Source organism: Simochromis diagramma, unplaced genomic scaffold (genome assembly GCF_900408965.1).
Source record: "Simochromis diagramma unplaced genomic scaffold, fSimDia1.1 OVJJ01000802.1, whole genome shotgun sequence".
Taxonomy (NCBI): domain Eukaryota; kingdom Metazoa; phylum Chordata; class Actinopteri; order Cichliformes; family Cichlidae; genus Simochromis; species Simochromis diagramma.
In genome coordinates this window covers 16843777-16864000 of record NW_024387492.1, presented here as the reverse complement: position 1 = coordinate 16864000, position 20224 = coordinate 16843777, and the positions used below count along the sequence as shown (strand labels likewise).

Here is a 20224-nt window from a genome sequence, read left to right as displayed (position 1 = left end):
TTCCTCCTATGGCTGCGGGAGTACATCAGTAAAAGACATGTCTGAATGGCAATCCATACCATTGTGTGCCAGCATGCAAAAGTTGTTGTTGTTTGCCTAAACCAACACAATCTTTGCTGATGAACCAGCCGTACTCACCAGGCTTAGCTCATTTGTCTATGTGTCCAAAACCAGAATCAACAGAGACAATTCAATTCAGTTAACCTCAGTGCTATTTTATATAGTTGCCTCAAGGCGCTTTGTATTGTAAAGTAAAGACCCTGCAATGATACAGAGAAAACCCCAACAATCAAATGACCCCCTGTAAGCAAGCACTTTGGCAACAGTGGGAAGAAAAAATGATCTTTTAACAGGAAGAAACCTCCAGCAAAACTAGGCTCAGGGAGGGGCGGCCGTCTGCTGTGACCAGTTGGGGGTCACAGCAGACGTGACAGCCATGCTGTGGAAGAGAGGAACGAAGGAAAAGGGGACAGAAAGGAACTTCGATCTAGAGCAGCTGAAGTCCCAGAGATGCATGAGAAGAGGGCTTTGAAAGGGAGATCAGTCATATTAACTTAACGTTTTAGGTTTTTAATGTTTTTACTCAAAATTTTCACCCTAAAGACTATTTCTCCCCACATTTTTTCAAAGTGTATCACAGAGTCTCTGGATCAGCACTCCGCTGTGTACACCCAGACACTGAAGGCTGGAAAACATCTGTGTGAAACAATGAAGGACTCAGAGTGTTACAGTCGACTGCAGTCAGAGTTTCAGGCCATAGATGAAGCCTGGCAACGAACCACATCACTACTGAGGGAAAGAAGAGACATGCTTTACACCACTGTTAAGGTAACATGCCTGTGTTTAATTTTTAGCATTTTTATGCTATATCTGAATCATCAGTTATTTAAAAGTGTACGATTAAAATCCATATCCGAATCTCACTGTTTTGATTAATAGTCAAAAGACTTTATACAGTTCAGAAAGACCCAAGAAACCCAAAGCTGAAAATTCAGAAAACATAGAGGTCAATTTGCCATAATTTCCTGGGAATTCACTACCATCAGGGAACTGCAGGAGACAGATTCATGTGTCACTTTTAACAAAAAAAAGCCCACCCCCACCCGCCTGAAAGGTTTTTATCAATCATTAACAATAAAGAATAAGTTGAACTTTGGTGAAACAAAGGTCAGCACAGCAAACTCCTTCCCATTGGTTTTCACAGCATGAATCATATTCATTCAGCTTAGTTTTACTCCATAGCCTCACCAGGAGGGCCCAACCCACAGATTTATAACCGCTGACAGAGCAAGTCGTTCTCATTCACTTGGATCATTTCTCGCTGTTCTGTCAAAGACATTCGCCAGTTTTATGCACAAGGTGTCCTTTGGTGGCTGAGCTTGATATACTGGATTGTGGCACCCAACACATCATACCCAACATGTTAATACAGCATGAACTGCTGTATTTGATTTAAACTAATCAAGCCTAACCCAAAGGATCAAATGAAAGTATCAGGAAGTAAAATTAAAAAAAATAAATAACAAACAACAAAAATGAGTGCGTTTTATTACCACACTCCTAACATACACTTGTAGCTCTCTAAAATAGGACAAGTATTGCCTCAACTGTTGTATCAAGGCTCCAACACCAAAGGAAACATTTTGCATAACATGGAAAGATGTAGGTGAGAAAGAAAATCTACACATATAAAAGGCAAGATAAACATTTACCATCCACTCTCCAGCTTAATCAAGAGACAGCATATTAGGTTTTACCTTAAAACTGCATTTATATCACTGCCTGATATGTTTTGAGTATTTAGAAAACTGCACCTTCAGGAAAATCAAGAAAAAGAGTGTGTCTGTGCACTAACAAAGGAGTAGGAGGTGTCTGCTTTGCATGACCCATATCTAGGACCTGATCCCAACCAACCCATACATACACACACACACACACACACACTCAGGCTGGTGTGTTGCCCTGGCACTGAGCTCCTGCCAAGAGGGATCAAAGAGCGACTCAAATCTCTCCATGATCCACATCCAGAGACAGCTGGTTGCCAGTGTCTGCCCCTTTCATTCCTTCAGTGCTTTACTGTAAGACCTAGACAGACCAGACATCGAACAAAATACCACCCTAATCTTATATTACAAGTAATACCTTTAAAAATACCTTTAAAAATACAGATACATGAGCACACCCTTTCATTATTTTTCGTCAAGTCCTGCTAAGCGTGCTTGCTCTCTGACTATTAGAATATTCAGACCCTAACATTTGTGCTGGGTGAGCTGTGTTAATTATGACATCTGACTGGTTTCGTGACCATAGAGAGGTCAGGCAAAGTTGTGTTAACCCCTTTAAGCTCAACAGGATCCAACCCGGACAAGGGAAATCCCTCTGAACAGCGTTTTAAAGGTCAGATCACACATAGATTGATAGAAAAACAGAACTGACTACTGCAGACATCATATAGAATAATATATTACATTTTTAAGGACCCAAAGAGCTATGGTTTTGTAACATTTAAAAAAAAAAAATTTCACTCAGGATTTATCACAGCATCTGAAAGCTTGACTGTTGAAAAACTAAGAACACTGATGACATTCTGAGTTTTTTCCTTTTATGGGGTTCATTAAATTTATTTTTGGAAGGCACATTTGGTGTCTGATAATTTAGCATGTTAAAGTTGTCCCTGTCTTCTCTGAGGCATTTTATTGATGTGTTTTCAAGCACACTCCAGAGATCTCTGACCGCTCTGTGTCACGCTGCTTGTCTAGATGTGGTCTCGGTGTCAGGATGGAATCAGCAACATCGTGTCTGAAATGCACGAGTTAAAGATGAAACAACAGACGTGTGAAAGACCGGAGGACTCCGCTCTTATCCAGGTGATTTAATATAATATTGTAAAGGATGTGTTTTCATGTGTTTGTGAATGTATGAAAAGTAGAGGGATATAGATTGTAGAAAACTGCTGTGGGTTTTTCAGAGCTCCACTTTTCTTACAGTGGGGTGAAAATACATTTCATAACACACTGTTTAAGAAATGAAGGCAATTTTTGATAATAAAATGAGCTGCTATGCTGTATGATTTCCAGACAGAATAGAACCTTTTGTACTCAGTTGTGCATATGAAATCTACCTCTATTCATCAAAGCAGTTAAAGAGCTTTTAAGCTTTATTATAGTTTTATTGCAATCAGCCTGCACAAAGTTTCAACAGTAATGCTACTCCGTATATAATAAATGTGCATGTTTGCTACTTTTCTAAAGCATTAAATTATCTAGAAAACACACAATCTGTAATTTACAAGTGTATCAAGATCAAATATGTAGAAATATGGCCTTTGGTTCTGTCAGTGCAGAGAAGATTAACTCTGTTTAGATTCAATTTAGATTTTAATGCATGAAAATACATTTAAATTTGTGCTTTAATATATCAAGGACTATAAAGGCTTTCACTTGCATTCCTGATAATAGGGTTTTCACATTTTAGTACTGTGGCTTCTTTCGCCAAGGACAGTCACCTTCTCTGCTTCGGAAACAGTCTTTGAAAAACTCTTTGTCTTAACAGAGTAGGACCTCGTTCTCTGCAAATTAATTCTCAGAATCAGATCCACATGCTGCAGAAAAACAGGTACTGAGGGTTGCCAGCAGTGGACATTGTGTAATTTACTGAAATAATATACTTACTGAAAAGAAACAGAAGAACAGAAACTGTTTTGTCATTGCTGTGACACTGAAAATTTGACATCTCTCTATGTATGCCATTGGCACCTATATGACAGTAACCTATCATTTAAATCCCAATAAATCATTTGCAGTTTTCTGGACTGGTCTGAAAACTAGCCAGTTTCTGAACACTTCAATTTCATCAGTAGCTACCCCCATCCCACCAGAGAACCTCTGAGTTTACCCCCACCCCTCCTTTATTTAATATCCCCATGCTTTCACTCCCCTCCCCCTTTCTACCCCTTCTACCCTCCCCCTGTCCCGTCCACATCCTTTTAATCTGGACGGTCAGAGCGAAAAGAGAGAAGCGTGTTCACACACAACTTGTACATGGCTATCTGACCGGGTGCTCAAGTGTGCATGCTTGTGTGTGTTATGCAGGAGACTGAGCTCTCTCTGCAGCATTTGGCCATCGGATTGAAGGAACTGGCCAACATGAAGACGGACCTGTCCCAGTATGTCACGGCCAGTGACTCGGCTCTGCTGGAGAAGCAGCTGGAGCAACTCCACAGTCAGTGGGAAGAGCTGTGTATGAAGGTGAGAACTGACAGAAAAGTAAACAGTGAGCGGAGGGACTGTGTGTCTTAGGGACTGCAGATGAAACAGGTAAGAGAGAGAAAGAGAGGTTGGGGAGAGAAGGAGGGAAAAGTTGCTACCAGCTGTGTTTTGGCGGTGACCAGCAGCACAAAGCCTTACACCACACACAGAGACACGCACACAAACACACACAGACACTTACACTCATTTGTGTGAGAAAAGAGCCAGCGTGCGCAGGTTCATGGAGGGAAAACTGCATCTGTCTCCTTTTCAGCAATTTGCCTCCCTGCAAGCCAAATGACTTGTTTGTTAATATTTCCTCTGCAGTTTGGTGAATCTCACAGGTTGTTTTTAGATTGTATCCAGCAGAGCTTGTTCTTCTCGTATCATCCAAGTAAAGAGAAGTCTTTTTAAAGTGAGAGCTTGAAAAAGTCAGGCTACCACAGCAGTCACATGAAGCTGTCTAAAACAACAGGGGGTTAATTCTGTAACTACATTATTGCAGAAAGTAGCTCCGCTGTATACACACAGGCTCAAATTCCTGCGACTAAGTCTTTCGGCTTAAGCACAAAATCACTCTTTTTCTTGAGAAACACACAGTTATGACAAGCTCTATACATTTTTGTCAGGGATTATGGTTTAATTTATGCTCATGCTAATAGAGTCCCCAATTATAGTCCACCTGCCCCTGTCTTGGCAGGAGTTACTGGGTTTCACGGTTATAGCAACAGCAGCCAGGAATGCATTGTGTGTGTAGTACTCTTGTTTTCTGTATGCAAACTGAAGTAGTTAACCTTAACTTTGCACAATACCATCATGTAATTGCCTGAAAGCCATCTGATTTCTTCCAGTAAAGACCACTCACTCACAGTTAGGTGTGTGTGATTTTTGTACTGAATCGTTTTTGTTAGTTTGATATAGAAAAGTCTAGACAGTAGTCTTAAAACTAATTTTTGTTAGTTTCAGCTGATAGATCACACCAAACATTTTTAATCCGTATTCATCCCTGACATGGCCGGGGGGCGTGGATCTGAGCCACTGCAGTTTCCTCTGCATAGTTAACAGGTGGTAGGTGGGGGAAGCCACCGGAATGGGTCTGATGAGCAGATGGCTCGGCTGGGCTAAGGGGGATTCAAGGGACTGGATCTATTGTTCCAGGGAAGCACTAAGTCCTCACAGGGTGACCGCGGCTCACAATGCACCCTAAATTCTCCTCCATTCCGATGCCAGTTCATTAAAACCAAAGCAGGGCTCATTTTAAAATAAAAGTGTCACTGAGCAATAAACTATGGCTGATGTAACATGCCCCATGGGCATGCTAAGCCCTTTAGCTTCAAAAAGATTATCACCCCCCGCAGCAATGAAATGGGGTGTTTTCATGGTATTAAGCTGTCATTAGGTAAATGGACCTTGTTAATTTCATCAAATATCAAGACTCTCCTGGGGATTTTTCTCAATTCAGTTGATTACTGATTCTGTTGGAGATGAAATGCTATTTAACTGTAGCAAGAGAACATTTTTACCATGTTTTAATCTTTAATACCATGTAATCACACATTTTTATGCTTTGGGGCTTTTGAAGTGCCCTACAAATTTCATCAGTTATACACCCAGTTGCACCAAGTTCAACCACACAAATGCTTTTTTGTGCACTATATTTGGGTCAGACTGTTTCTTGGATGCATACCAGGGGGAGTCAAAAACAATTAACCCTGTTTCAGACTGGACTGACAGTCATAAAGAGGTTCGTCACCACTCTTTTTGTTGTTTCCCTGCAAGTCGACAGTAAATTTGCCAAAGAAAGTACCACGTTTACAACTATAGATGATTTTTCTCTCCATGATCTGCTTGTTAATTGTAACAAAACATTGTAAAAGATCTTGGAAAGTTTTAGTTAGAGAATCAGTAGATGTGCTCTGCACCATAGCACTTTGTAACTGCCAGCATTGAAGATTTATTAGAGTGAATTATTTTAGCGGGGCTTTATATATTGTAGCAGTATACCCAATGTGCAAACATAGCATGGTGATTATCTGAGAATAGGTAGTTCACACTTGTAATCTTTAACTTATAGCACTGCTTTAACACCACTTTTATTGCTTTGACTCTTCCCAGGTGTCATCGCGCAAGCAGGAAATCGCAGATCGTCTCAATGCGTGGACCATCTTCAATGACAAAAACAAGGAGTTCTGTGATTGGCTGACTCAGATGGAGCACAAAGTGTGCCACCGGGGAGAGCTGAGCATCAAAGAAATGGTGGAGAAACTAAAGAAGGTACGAGGCGTTGCCCAACACTGGAGTTTCACAGACAATAATCACCTCAATCAACAAAGGGATTGTTTATGGGTATTATTTTGACATTACTTTGAGGAAGTGTGTGTTCCAACAACTAGTTCATGAACTAAGGCATTCATATAAGCTCTATTTTAAGTCCATATATGAACTACATGTGCTGTGTTTATAACAGATGGTGGCCTAGAATTGATGATCTATAGGCCTTTTGTTTTTTCACAACAGTTGTCCTTCCTGTCTCAAGATGAAGTATGATTTCAGTTTTTTTAGAGGTTGTGTTTTTTTGCTTGTAGATGACCGGAGAAAATTGGAGACCCTTGTCAGTACTTTTTATTAAGATAGTAGCTAAAGAAAATACTTTCTGGTAAAAAAAAAACCAGTGCTTAAGGGAATGGAAATGGGCAGGTTGAATGAATATAACTCATCCATTTTATGCCTTTGCACTAAAACTTGATTAGGTGTGAACTTTTTCCCGATAAAGAAAAAACAGACAACATTTGGCTAATTGCCCTGTATCGTTAATCATGAGTTTTGATGTGGTTTGAGAACCACTGGAATAGTTTCCAGGTTTTCCAAGGTTACTTGCTGTTTTAAAGACTAAATGTTCACAAAGGATATAATGTTCATATATCAGCATCGTTTCATGTTTCCTTACAGGACTGTATGGAGGAAATTAACTTGTTTAGTGAGAATAAAAGCCACCTGAAACAGCTGGGAGAGCAGCTGCTCTTAGCCAGCGACGAGGCCAAGCAGGTACAGGTCCACGAGTCGCTGCAGGAAGTCAACCAGCGCTGGCACAACCTCTTCCACCAAATCGAAGCCAGGTGAGAGCAACCACAGCCGCCACAGAAGCTGCATGGTGTGACCTGCTAACAAAAGTGTTTATTTATGCCAGTTAAACACTTTGCAAAAGGCACTTAAGAAAGCAAATTGTGTATATACAGTGTGGCTCCCCATTCAGGAAGCACCTTTCAAAGACTAAAGGTAAAGTTATGGTAAGAATAAAAGATGAAGTGTGTATTTGTGCATGTGGCCAATGGTTTATAGAAGATTCAGGTTTACTGTGTACAGAACCAGCAATTCACATCATTATCCCCCCACCGAGCACTTTTCACATCAAACCTGCTCAGCAGTAAAAGGCATAATTAAGGACCAAAAAGGCTGTAATTAAACAGCAGCTCTTCTGGGTATCCATCCACCTGCTGCTGCGTTAGCTATGCTCCGCAGCTGTCAGGAATACATGGCCTCCAATGTTCAGACTGCAGTGGTTAAGCCTCTGTGTTTGTAAACTGTTACTGCCCCCCCTGACCCCTTAAAAACAGATGGACAGTCCTGTGGAAGAGCAGGAGATACAGACTCCTCTTTTTGCACTGCTGTTTAGCCCCTCCACCTCTATCATGAAAAAAATTGGCTGCGCCTAGCCTCAGACGGGAGCATATGTCCACTCTGAAACCCCCCCCCTCTCTGTAGCCTGTCACTGGGATAACTATTGAAGGTGGGTGGGTGGGAGGGAGGCATATGTCGGTATGTATTAATTGCTGATTTTCAAATTGAGGCTCTCTCAAAAGACCCAGTGAGTAGATTTAAGCTGGCTTGACCACATGTAGACAAGATGGGAGCCAAGAATTCTTGATGGAGAAGAGTTTCTCTGCCATCCTGTAGTCTGCCAATAGATGAACTACACTATCTCTGTTTTTTTAACTGTTTGCTTCTGCTAGAAACATGGCATGCACTTTTTAACCCAGAACAGTCAGCCAGCGTGTGCTAGTGAACTTAACCGAGCAAAGTCCTGGAGCCTAAATTAATTTAGATGCTTCTAATGGAAATAAAGTGTGAAACTATGAGGTTTCTTTATACACTTCTGTATGTAAATTGTAGAAGTGAAAATTCTGCACGAATGAGGAGCATTCATGCTCCTTATCTATGTTTTATTTTCAATAGCTAGTAGGCATGATTTAAATATCCATGTTTGTAGCTAAATCTTTAGTTCAGGGAATAATTATCTAAAAACATCATACTGGATTAAACAAGTACTGTAAGAACAGTAAATGCCTTTTGGAGGTCAGTGTCTGGCTAACTTTGAGCCCTCCTGTGGTCAGCTGTACTTTATAGCCATGCATCCTCTCTTATCCTCCAGCTCCTTTCTGCTTCATTTTCTCTATCCATTCTCTTCGTGTCCTTTTCCTGAGCGAGTGCCTCTGACCGGGTTTTGTTTCTTTGTTTGGCCTCGGCGTGAAGCTGCTGGCCTTTGTTAGCCTGTCAGAGGTGCAGAAGGAGTGAATGGGAGAAAGAGACTGGTTAGTGGACCGAGCTGGTTGCATCTGCAAAGTGGAAGAATGTTTTTCTGAACAGAATTTATACTGACTGTATTAAGCCACAGTAGTTTCTCATATAAACGATCAAAATATACATTAATGTTTTGACTGAAGCTGGGAAAATGTTTGAGTTTGTTTGTTTTTTTTGTTTTTCTTTTTAATTTTCCATTTTAATCCATTCAGTAAGTGTGTCTATTTAATAATGTGCTTTTTTATAAAACAGTAAATTTGACATGACTAATTATGTTTTAGCATTAAAAATATTATTTTGATTAACCTTAATCTTTGCATTAACCTTTAGAGAAACTAGAAAAAATATGAAATTATTTAATATTTGCCTTAAACGTTACGTTGGTTGGTCCAATAATATCCATGTATTCCTCCTACTCCTTCATTAATTGACCAAATAAACTTGGTATAGAAGTACTAACGAAGGTTCTCACCCATGTCCAATGACAACATCATATTACCTAGCAACCACCTACAATGGGTTTCTGTGACCCATTTGTAGGTCACTTTCATTTCTACTACTACTTTGATGTATTTCCAAATACTTAAAAAAACTGTTTTTTAAAAAAGAGACAGTTTGTAAAATGTAAATAAAAATTAATTCATTGATTTGCAAACCTGATAATTTGTGGATTAGTGAACCTCTGCTCTTTTTTTTACCCAATCGTGTTACTGATCTGTCAGCAATTTAACTAATTAGTAACAAAATTTTCCTCCAGGTGTTTTTTTTTCTTTTCTTTTTGGCTCCACTTACATTTCCAGCCTTTTGTTGGCCACTTCCCAACTTTTTTGAGGCCTGTTGCTGCCATAACATTCTCTCATCAAATGTTAAAATGTTTTATTTCAATATTTAGGATGTTTTCTACGGTCTGTTGTGAATACAATTTGGGTTTGACACAGCATCCCAACTTTTTCTTAACTAGGTTTTCAAAATATGCCGCTCGTTTACATTCTCACTTCTCCGTTATCTGTTGGGACCCTTTCATACATTCTTGAGGCAGACAATTACACTTGCAGCTGGTTTTTTAGTGCTTATTATTTCGGTGGAGAGCGTCTCCACTCTCACCCTTGACAGGCTCTGCTGGACCTCGTCAGCAGAGGAGGAAGGATCAAATGGGTAAATTAACTCAAACTCCCAAATGGGGCACACTTCAGGCTTTTAATGCTCAGAAGAGAGCTTTTATTGTTCCATACGTTGCTATGACACCAGTCACTGTGGCGCTCTGTGTGTGTGTGTGTGTGTGTGTGTGTGTGTGTGTGTGTGTGTGAGTGTGTTCTTTCATACGGGTGTTAGTTGCCATGGTTACTTTAGAAGTTCTAGTAAGGATACCTGAGAAGGTTGAAGGCTAGTGAACTCTTTCTTTTTTTTCTTCATTCCTTCCTTCTTTGCTTCCTTCCTTCTTTACACTGTTAATGCTTAACCCTTGAAAAGCAGGACTATAAAATAATTGCCAGAAAAAGTCTAGAAATTCACAATGGGAATGTTGAAACTCCTGATGAAATTTATAAATAAACAAATAAATAAATATAAATATAAATGTGCATATATGAATTTTAGTTTCTATCATATTTGCTACATCAGGCATTTTTTAAATGTAATTTATTTCCTAAAATGTATTGTGCAATTTATTTAAGATTTTTGGGGGAAAATAGTCCTGATGATGTAGAAGTCTCAAAAACACTTAATAACTATGATACACTTAGTTTTAAAGGGTTAGCAATCATCAGTTTAGTACTTTGATTACTTTAACCTTCTAAGACCCGAACTCTTCCACGGCATGCATTTTTAATTTCTCTTTGATATTTGGGCTGATTGGGACCTGATGAATGTAAAAACAAAGAATTACCAGATTTTTTTTTTTTTTTTTTACCTAATTTTTGTTTCTAAGAAAAATGAGAGCCACGTGTGAGGATATTCGTTTAAAACTTCGATAGAACAGTAGCAGTATAATGTCCTCGTAAGTGGATATCAGGCCCTTGTAGAGCAAAATTGAGTATTTTGGTCTAAATAACCCAAAACGTGATGTCCACATACGCCAGGTCCTAGGAGGTTAATTATTCACATTTTTTAAATTTTGTAATTAGTTTGTTTACTGTAAGGTTTATTGTATTATATATCATTTTTTCTCCCTCTTTCTCTCATTCACTAGTTTTCTTTACCCTTATTTTCTCATTCATATCCTTTTTTCTTTCACTATTCTCTGTTGTCTTCTGTACTTTTTTGTATTCCCATCTTTTTATTCAATTTTATTTCTATTGATTTTTGTTTTTTAAACTCAGGTGATTGTTCAGCAGTTTCATCACTTAATTTTAAACCTTAATAAGGGTTGAAACCCCCAGATTGTTATTTGTTAATATCAAATGAAGGCGTTCAAAGAGATTTTTTATCTTTTTTTTTTTTTTACATTGATGTGGTTGTGTCCTTTCAGGGTGAAGAAGCTGAAGGAAACTCTGGTGACGATGCAGCAGTTGGATAAAAACATGAGTAACCTCCGCTCATGGCTTTCTCGCATCGAGGCCGAGCTGTCGAGACCCATCACCTACAGCGTCTGTCACGAACAGGAGATCCAAAGGAGGCTGGCAGAGCAGCAGGTGGACTTATGCACCTTCACAACACATTATGACATTATTATTATTATTAATGTCAAACAAGCAATTTGACATTTTTAATTTTTTCCCTTTTTTTTGTAAACCCTTTTTCTCTCTTTTTTGTTTGTTTTAAAGGTTCTTTTTCACTCCTTGCAACTCTTTGTCTGTTTATGATTAATAATTCATATCTGTCCTTTGTTTAATTTGGGGAGAGGTGGTCACATGCAGTGCCTCACTGTCCTCTGTCTGTGGACTGATGTTTAATAAATGAGGTTTGTAGCACAGTATGGACCGATGTGATACCTGTCCTTATGTCTGTCCAGGAGCTGCAGAGGGACATTGAGAAGCACACGGAGGGCGTAGCATCCGTGCTCAGTCTGTGCGATGTGTTGCTGCGGGATGAAGATGCTACTGGTGGCACTGAGGCGGAGAGCGACTCCCTGCAGGAGACCAGCCGCAGCCTGGACCAGCGCTGGAGGACCATCTGTGCTATGGCTCTGAATCGAAAGCTCAGGTACTGTAGGAGCTAAAGAACATACTGATGTTTAAACTTCTATGTCTGTTACTGTAATTTTCTGTACTGTCACAAATATAATAAATGAAATATGACAAAATATTAAACAAACTGGACCCAAATGTCGATTTGAAGCTCATGATTTTTATCACGGGGTCCTTCTTTATGTTACTGTTCAACTGATGTCACGACACAGATTCTTTTCTAAATAATAATTCATGTTGATTAAAAGTTTTAGGTTAATGCTTTAGACGTACGCAGAGTCTGAACATTACAGAAACAAATATTCCATCACGATGTCTGCTCGCAGGATTGAGGAGACGTGGACACTCTGGTGTAAGTTTCTCAATGACTACTCCCGATTTGAGGATTGGCTCAAGATGGCTGAGCGAACCGCTGCCAACCCCAACTCAGCTGATGTCCTTTTTACTGTCGCCAAAGAGGAGCTCAAGAAGTTTGAGGTCAGTTGTTGTGAGGTTAGCTTGATGAAGATTTGTTTCTGTTTGATCATCAGTAATCTTTATCAGTTTGAAGTCGGACGTTGCAACTCAAGGGATGAACCAGTGTTGTGTTTATGCAAAACAAAGTACCAATTTTAAATTGTGTCTTTAACCAAAAAGCTATTATTAAGGAAGGTAGACAAGGAGAAAAGGCTGAGGTATGCCAAATTACACAAGAACTGGAGTGAAAAACCGTGGCAACGCATTTGATGGAGTGATGAATCCAAATTTTAAGTGTATCAGTTCAAATCGTCGTGAGCATGAGCTGCCAATGCAGTAAAAGTAGACTTGGATAGAACACATAATAGAACCCTATCAGTCATAGATTGTCCTTGAGACACTGCAAGAATAGTTCAGGCTATATAAAAGTAAAGGTGGTCCCAAATATTGAATTTCAAGGTCATTAGAAGAATATAAACTCTGTCTTTGCCCTATATATTGTATTTCCATTGATGTTTGCACATGTTTCAATAGATCATAGATAAATGTTTTTCATTTTCTTAGAAAAATATATAGTAAAGAAATCGAGGATGTTTCAATTCTTCACACTAAGGAAATAAAGACACTGAATTGTCCATGCTTCCTCTCTCTTCTTCAGGGTTTCCAAAGGCAGGTTCATGAGCGACTGACCCAGCTGGAGCTGGTCAACAATCAGTACCGCCGGCTGGCCAGGGAAAACCGCACCGACCGAGCCAGCCAGCTCAAAGCAATGGTCCATGAAGGCAACCGGCGGTGGGATACACTGCACCGAAGAGTGGCCGCCATCCTCCACAGGCTCAAGGTACAGAAATTTTTATTTTTGAAATCTCATTTTAGATTTCTTTTCAATTTATTTTAATTTCAGTCAGTTTTCAGAGTACATTTTCAGTTTTAGTTTAATTTTTGGTCCTAATATGGAGCTGGTGTTTGTCAGATTCACACAAAGGCCACTGACTCATTGAGTGTATTTTTGTTTTATTCTAATTTCAAAATCACAACATGATGCACGCAAGCAATGTTACTTTCTTTGTTTCACATTTAATTAATAGGCAAATTCGTTTGTGTGTCCTTACTGAAATTATAGTAACGCGACTGCTCGGTTGCAGCATTGTTCAGAACAGTTTGAAATAATAATTGTGTAATCGGTAAAGCTGTAAAAAGGCCCCCTGCTAATGTGTTGATCTATGAAACGGGCTGTTTCTCTTAATAAATGTCATAAATACATTTAATTCTGACGCCATGTGATTTCTACTCGTTTTAAAAGTCAAATGTTTCCAGTTGTTTTTATAAAAGCTGAAATTGTCTTGTGTTGCACATTTTACTGTAAATCTCCGGCTTATTATTTTAAATTGACAAGTTGGCATTAATGTCAAGCTTTCACTAGAGGATGTAATGAACTGCTTTGCTTTCTTCTCTCACAGTATTTCACCAGTCAGAGGGAGGAATTTGAAGGGACCAGGGAAAGTTTGCTGGTGTGGCTGACCAACCTCGATCTGCAGCTCACCAACGTTGAGCACTTTTCAGAGAGCGATGTCCATCAGAAGATACAGCAGCTCAATGTGAGGCACAGCTCATGTACTGTACACACACAAAACCATGTCTCCTAGTGATTATAAGAATTGCATGTTAAGATGCTTAAGGTCTTGGCTTTAGCTATGGCAATATTTTGGAAAGAATTATTTGTTGAATGCTTTTACAGATATTATCAGAAGCTGCGTTTTGTTCCTTTGGGTTTAAAGGCTCAATCTCTGTGCACCCATTCATCCCTTCGTCTTCCTGCAGAGTTTCCAGAAGGAGATCACCCTGAACACTGAGCGCATTGATGGACTGATTGTGTTTGGAGAGGGCCTGATCCAGAAGAGCTCACCGCAGGATGCGGCGAAGATAGAGGAGGAGCTGGAGGAACTGCACTCCTACTGCCAGGAAGTTTTCAGGAGACTGGTCCGCTTCCATCAGCGCCTCAGCCAACCCCCTGTAAGCCTAGGCGCACACATTTTTCAGATTCCAGTCTAATTCAAGCAGATATAATAAAAGGTCTAACATATTATAAATAAGAAAATATCCCTTATCATTTTATAGATTTTCCTTTGCATGACTTTTATACATGCATGCAGTTTTTTATTCCATGTTTTTAAACCCATTTTAAATATCCAGCACAATATTTTCCAGACATGTTCGTAGTTTTTGGCACCGATCCATACACACGTGTTTATTGCTTGATTCTATGCAATTTTTTCAAATTATGCATAACATGTGAGAGGCAGTTCTAAAACTAACAAGGACTTGGTGTGTGTTACCAGTGTAAGGACAGGTATGTATCATTCACACTTGGCTTGGTTTCTCTGTCCTAGATCACAGAAGAACCAGAGATCCCCTCTACCACCTTTTCCCTGGAATCAAGCTTGGAGCTGATTGGCCGACCATGGCTTGGGCGTAGCTTTGGAAGCCTTCCAGCCACACCCACTCTCCTGCTGTCCTCACCCCTGGTGCGTTCAGGGCGGGAGACACCGGATTCACTGGCTTTGGAGTGGGACCACACCGTAGACGTAGGAGGGTCATCATCACATGAGGATGATGAGGAAGAGGAAGAGAACGAGGAAGAGGGAGCTTACTTCAGTGCGCTGTCAGGTATCTTTAAAGTCTGCCTCCAAGGGTGTCAAACATAAGGCCCGGGGGGCAGAATTGGCCCACCACAGGCTCCAATATTGGCCACTGGGAGGCAGCTGCTCTGATCACAGATAAAGACAACCCCATTTATACCAAAGCACCAAAATAAATAAGTAGTAGATAAATAACAGTGTTACAGTGTTATTTCTAACAATTTAACCCCAAAGAGTCGTGCTGACAGACGTCCTGGGTCAGCCCAGAACTGTAAAATAAAAGTTAAAAAGGGAGTTAATAAGAGGTACAAAACATACAACTAACAAGTAACTCCTGCTGTCATTCTGCATAATCACAAAGAGCCAAATCAAGTTCTAGAAACTGAGAGCAACTCAGCATTTAACTTGCATCGTTTTTGTGATGAGTCACTGTGTGAAACTTGCTTGACTAACTGCCAATGAAGACAAAGACGAAAGCCCAGCGCACATTTTTTAAAAACAGGGAAAATCTGCAGATGTCCTGAATAAATTAGAGAGGATAAACATGTACATTTCTGCCTTGACAGTTCAAACTCGGTAGTTTAGGCTGTGAGTTAAAAATCAGTAATCAGTATTCTTATAAAAATGTCAGGTTGCTGAGATGTAAAGTTTTCTTTGTTTGGTTGTTTAGTTTTCACACCAGCTGAAAATGAATGTTATTCACTACCAAAAAACAACTGACTCATAAACCACAGCTCAGTCATAAGCATGGAGACAAACGATCCACAGCATCATCCATCGGAGCCCGAAAAAACAGACCAATGTTCAATGTTGCAAAAAAGGAGGCAAGCAGACAATGAAAGAAATCCAAAAGACCAAAAGACTTGGACAAGTTTGAGCCTTTTCCACTCATTTTTCAGTTTTTAGTTTCTTGGATTCTGGAAGAAAGGATGTCTTGTTTTAAAGAGATTTCTAGTCTGACCCCTCTCTCCTCGCAGAGGTGGAGTTGACTGAGACCCTGGAGGAATTTATCGAAGCCTCAGAGGCCCCGCTCGCCTCGTCACTGGGTAGGCTCAAGAGCATCTTCAGCACTCACCGCTCTGCTCTTCATGGCGAAATATTTCCAGAGAATAGCTTCCTGCTGCTCATGTATCACTTGGCATCTAATTGCTTGTTGTGCTGTCTCTTCCACTTGGATACTTTACTGGTTTAAGGAAAAAACACCTTCAGTGTCCTTTTCTTGTATATTTGTAATATAAATGCCCAAAGTCTCTACACTTCAAAGTCCTGGTCTGCTTATGATTGATTTATTTGAGGTCTTAATATTTTTTGCACTTTCAATGGGTTTATTTTTTTCTTCAGGAGATTTTTTTTATCGTTATCTGAATTTATGTCTTCCCTTTTTCTCTTTTACATCTTACTTTCAGCGGTCCAAACTTTGTTGTGTTAATTTCAGCCTCTTTCATTTCATCCTTTCATCCTCTTCCAACATCCTCTTTTATCTTTGTCTTTTTTTTATATTGCATTTCTCCAACACACTCACATGCTCACTGTCCTCCACTAGTTTCTAGAACTTTACAGTGCATGTAACACCAGGAGGTAGGAAAATGTTGTGCTGTGTCATCCATAACATTATTGTTATTTATCAATTTCCTTTGATAAATAACAATTCCTACCAGTCTATGCAGGTGTTTTCCAGTTGTGGCCTTGCCTACTTGGCTCTTTGTGCTGTAATCCCTCTTTTTACCGCTCAAACATATGAAATAAGCACTGAGTAAACACCACCATGCAGATCTTTGATTTGTTGTTTGCAGGGTTATTTGTTTGTTTTTGCTCGAGTTACGTTCCAGATGTACTTAATTTAGTAGATCTGAATACATCTGATTCACTGTAGTTGAACTTTGAATGTTTGCTTGATCACACCAGACACATCAGCTAAAGAGACAGTACTAAATGCCAGATGCAGATCTTACAGTGAATCAATCCAAAAACTCCCACAAAGGAAAGTTAAGACCAAATGGTTTCTTAGCAGAAAGCTGGTGTCCTGCAGTTAAAAGGAGACCTAATGCTTATTTCCAGCTCCCATTTTTTTATTCTGCAGTTCCATTAAAACAGCATGTTTCCACTTTTTTTATTCCAAAGAGAAGTCTGAGAAAGACCTGAGCATTTTTGTGTGTGCATATTTGCAAATGAGCATCTAAAACTGTGAACATCCAACATTGAAAAATATGTCAAAATAGGTAAAAGAATAATATTATAATAATATTGAGAATACAGTATATCTAAATGTAACATTACTGGAAAATACTGACAAAGACTCATTTTTTATTCTTTTTGCGTCTCAGCATCAAGCAGGTCTGTGGCTGTACAAGACTCTCCGAGATGGCGGGCACTGGGAGACAGAGAAACTGAGTCTGACACAGAGGGACACACTGAGGCCACACCCACTCTGACCAGTACCCCTCTAAAGCCGGGATATGTACGCTTCAAAAACTTCTCTCTAGTAGTTAAACTAATAATAGCTCACTCTTGGAAATGCATTTGAAACAACATATGCAGACCGTGTGCTCCTCCTGATGTAATAACTTAAAGTGTGTTTGTTTTGTTTCCAGCTGAGTCTCATGTCTGAGTGCAGCAGGAGCATAGAGAGCATCAACAGAGTGTCGCTGATCCTGGATGACGTGGAGCAGCCGGAGGAGTTCGGTCTCATGGGACTGAGTGCCTCAGACAAACAGTCAGGTGAGCCTCAAAGATGCTGAACGCTTTGCAAAAATCAGCAACATCAGGTAAACTATAAACTGTATGTAAATGATGGATATAGTAGGCCATAGTAACCGTGACATCACACTGTTTTCAAAAGCAGGTTTGCGTTTTTGTTTGTTTTTTTTAAACGGGAATAATATTATTAGCACTCTTTGATGGCTGAGGGCTCATTCTGGGCTGTGCCAACTACATATTGTTGTACCATCCCGGAGGAATTAAGCTACCTGTGTAACCTGTGTAGGGTCCAGGTATCACTTCATGTTACCGGTAGTGCAAAACTAGTGAAAAAAACAGTCAGAAAAGTTGAGGAAGGAAAAATGTCAGTGGCTTCCACCTGTAAAACCCATCCTGTTTTTGAAGGTTGCCTCATTGTTGCCCCTTCAGTGCAACTGAGGGTAATTTCATTAACACCGAAGCAGCGGAAACTGATCAGTATCACAGAAGACTTGATACTATTTTCTTATTAAAAAGGGTTACTCAAATTTTTTTGAGCAGTGTGTTTACTACCATTTCTTAAGTGAGTCAGCAGTATCTTGTGGTCTCATTTCTTGTCGCTTCAGTACTTGCCGTGTATTTTTCTGCTTCTAGTCACTTGAAGTTGCCAAATATCACTAAACGCTCTGTGGTGTCGGGTCATCACTTCATTGTCAATCACTTTCTGTGTAGACGCAGCATCAGTAAGCAATTGGACTAGAGCCACGCCCTGTATTGTATGCTGCTTCTTCTGCTATTTTATCCAGAGGTGTCCATAATTTATAAATAAGCTTGGTACTGTCTTCAGTAAGACCAAAATAGTGACATCATAAACCAAACACAGAAGCATTAGCGCATAAATCAAGTGAGCAGAAGGTTCATTTTCTCATGGAATACTATCGCTTCATTTTGAAACTGGATAGGTTGCCCCCTACTGGCCATTAGAAATAGTACTTCTTTTGTACTTCCACATCAGCTTTCCTTTTCAGCTACATCGATCTTTTTTATAAAGTCTCTAACTTGAAGAAATGCTTGAAAGTAGTTTAAAAAAGAGGGAGGGGTTGGACAAGAGTCACTGTGTGGTGTTTAGTGCTTTAATATCAGTGCATGAACATTAGCTTAGACTGCAGAGCTTTGGCAGGAAACAATTATAAACATTGCAGCAGTTTAGCCAGTGAAAGCATTTTAAACCCAGACGTGCATCCAGAAATAAGCAATGCAAGTTTGGCCTCTGTTTCCTCTGTTAACTGGCCCCTTTGCTGCTGTTTATTTCTGTGAGCTTGAGCATCTTCAGCATATGTTTACATTCAAAGATGTTCGTGTACTCTTAGGTGTGATTGAACGCTGGGAGTTGCTCAAGGCACGGTCCAGATGCAGTGAGCGTGACAGCTCTGAGGAGCCTCAGCAGCTCAGGTGTGATCTCGACAACATTACTTCCTGGTTAAAAAATGTGATCCCGGAGCTGGACCGCCTTCAGGAGCCTGACCCAGCGGCCTGTATTGAGGAGATGGAGGCCAGAGCTAAAGAACTAAAGGTAAGATTTAATACTAAACATAAAAAAGGCATGAGGAATTTGTTTTGATCATTAAAAAAAGCAAAAATAAAAAATGGATGATTGCTTTTTTTTTGCTTTTTTGCAGGAGATGCAGAAAGTGTTTACTCACTACAAGTCTATCATGCTGTCAGTCAACCTGCGAAGTGAGGAAGCTCCAGAAGCACAAGAGAAACTGACGAGTATGAACAGAGACTGGAGCAGAGCGTGTACTGGCCTCCAGCAGTGGGACCTCAGCCTGAGGAAGAAGCTCATGCAGTGTCAGGTAAGAGGAAATACCTCTTACAACAGACTATTAATACCTAAACTCGAGACTTGTTTTAAGACTTGAAAAATATTTTATTCACATCTTAAAACCTTTCTAAACTTAAGGATAACAGCAGTATTAACACTTTGATGAATGTTCACTGTTCAAACAAGCTTTCACAAGTAAAGTAACTGATTTTTGTGAAGTTGCAGAATCTTTGACAAGTGACAAGAAAAAAGTGACAAAACTATTTTCAACTTGAATTTTATTGATAACATTATTATTTCCCAATTTTAATAAATAATACTTAATTAAGATTGTTGTTATTGTGAATTATGCAGTGATAATTGTGTAATGACTTTTATGCAAATGCTGGTGCAAATAAAGTCACTGGCCACTTCATTAGTTACAGCTTGTTAGCACTGGGTTGGACCCTCTTTTGCCTCCAGAACCGCCCTGATTCATCATGACATAAATTCATCAAGGTGCTGGAAACATTCCGCAGAGGTTTTGCTCCATATTGACATGATGGCTTCACACATTTGCTGTAGATTTGTTGGCTTCACATCCCAAAGGTGCTCTCTTAGATTGCAATCTGGTGACTGTGGAGGTCAGTTTTGTAAAGTTAACTCATTGACATGTTCACAAAAGCAGACTGAGATAAT

At 39.7% G+C, this 20224-nt stretch overlaps 1 protein-coding gene across 3 annotated transcripts in view; it reads left to right on the top strand.

The window, feature by feature from the left end:
- LOC120725288 (nesprin-2) overlaps positions 1–20224 on the top strand; it is a 93060-nt gene that overhangs the window by 69930 nt on the left and 2906 nt on the right. For all 3 annotated transcript variants that reach the window (XM_040018081.1, XM_040018078.1, XM_040018079.1), the window contains 17 exons: positions 631–828; positions 2760–2867; positions 4092–4247; positions 6363–6521; positions 7197–7363; positions 11293–11455; positions 11776–11966; positions 12277–12427; positions 13065–13247; positions 13867–14004; positions 14228–14419; positions 14797–15073; positions 16023–16091; positions 17370–17503; positions 17637–17763; positions 19092–19294; positions 19401–19577. In XM_040018081.1, coding sequence (XP_039874015.1) covers positions 631–828; positions 2760–2867; positions 4092–4247; positions 6363–6521; positions 7197–7363; positions 11293–11455; positions 11776–11966; positions 12277–12427; positions 13065–13247; positions 13867–14004; positions 14228–14419; positions 14797–15073; positions 16023–16091; positions 17370–17503; positions 17637–17763; positions 19092–19294; positions 19401–19577 — 2793 coding nt within the window. The remainder of the gene's footprint in view (positions 1–630; positions 829–2759; positions 2868–4091; positions 4248–6362; positions 6522–7196; positions 7364–11292; positions 11456–11775; positions 11967–12276; positions 12428–13064; positions 13248–13866; positions 14005–14227; positions 14420–14796; positions 15074–16022; positions 16092–17369; positions 17504–17636; positions 17764–19091; positions 19295–19400; positions 19578–20224) is intronic.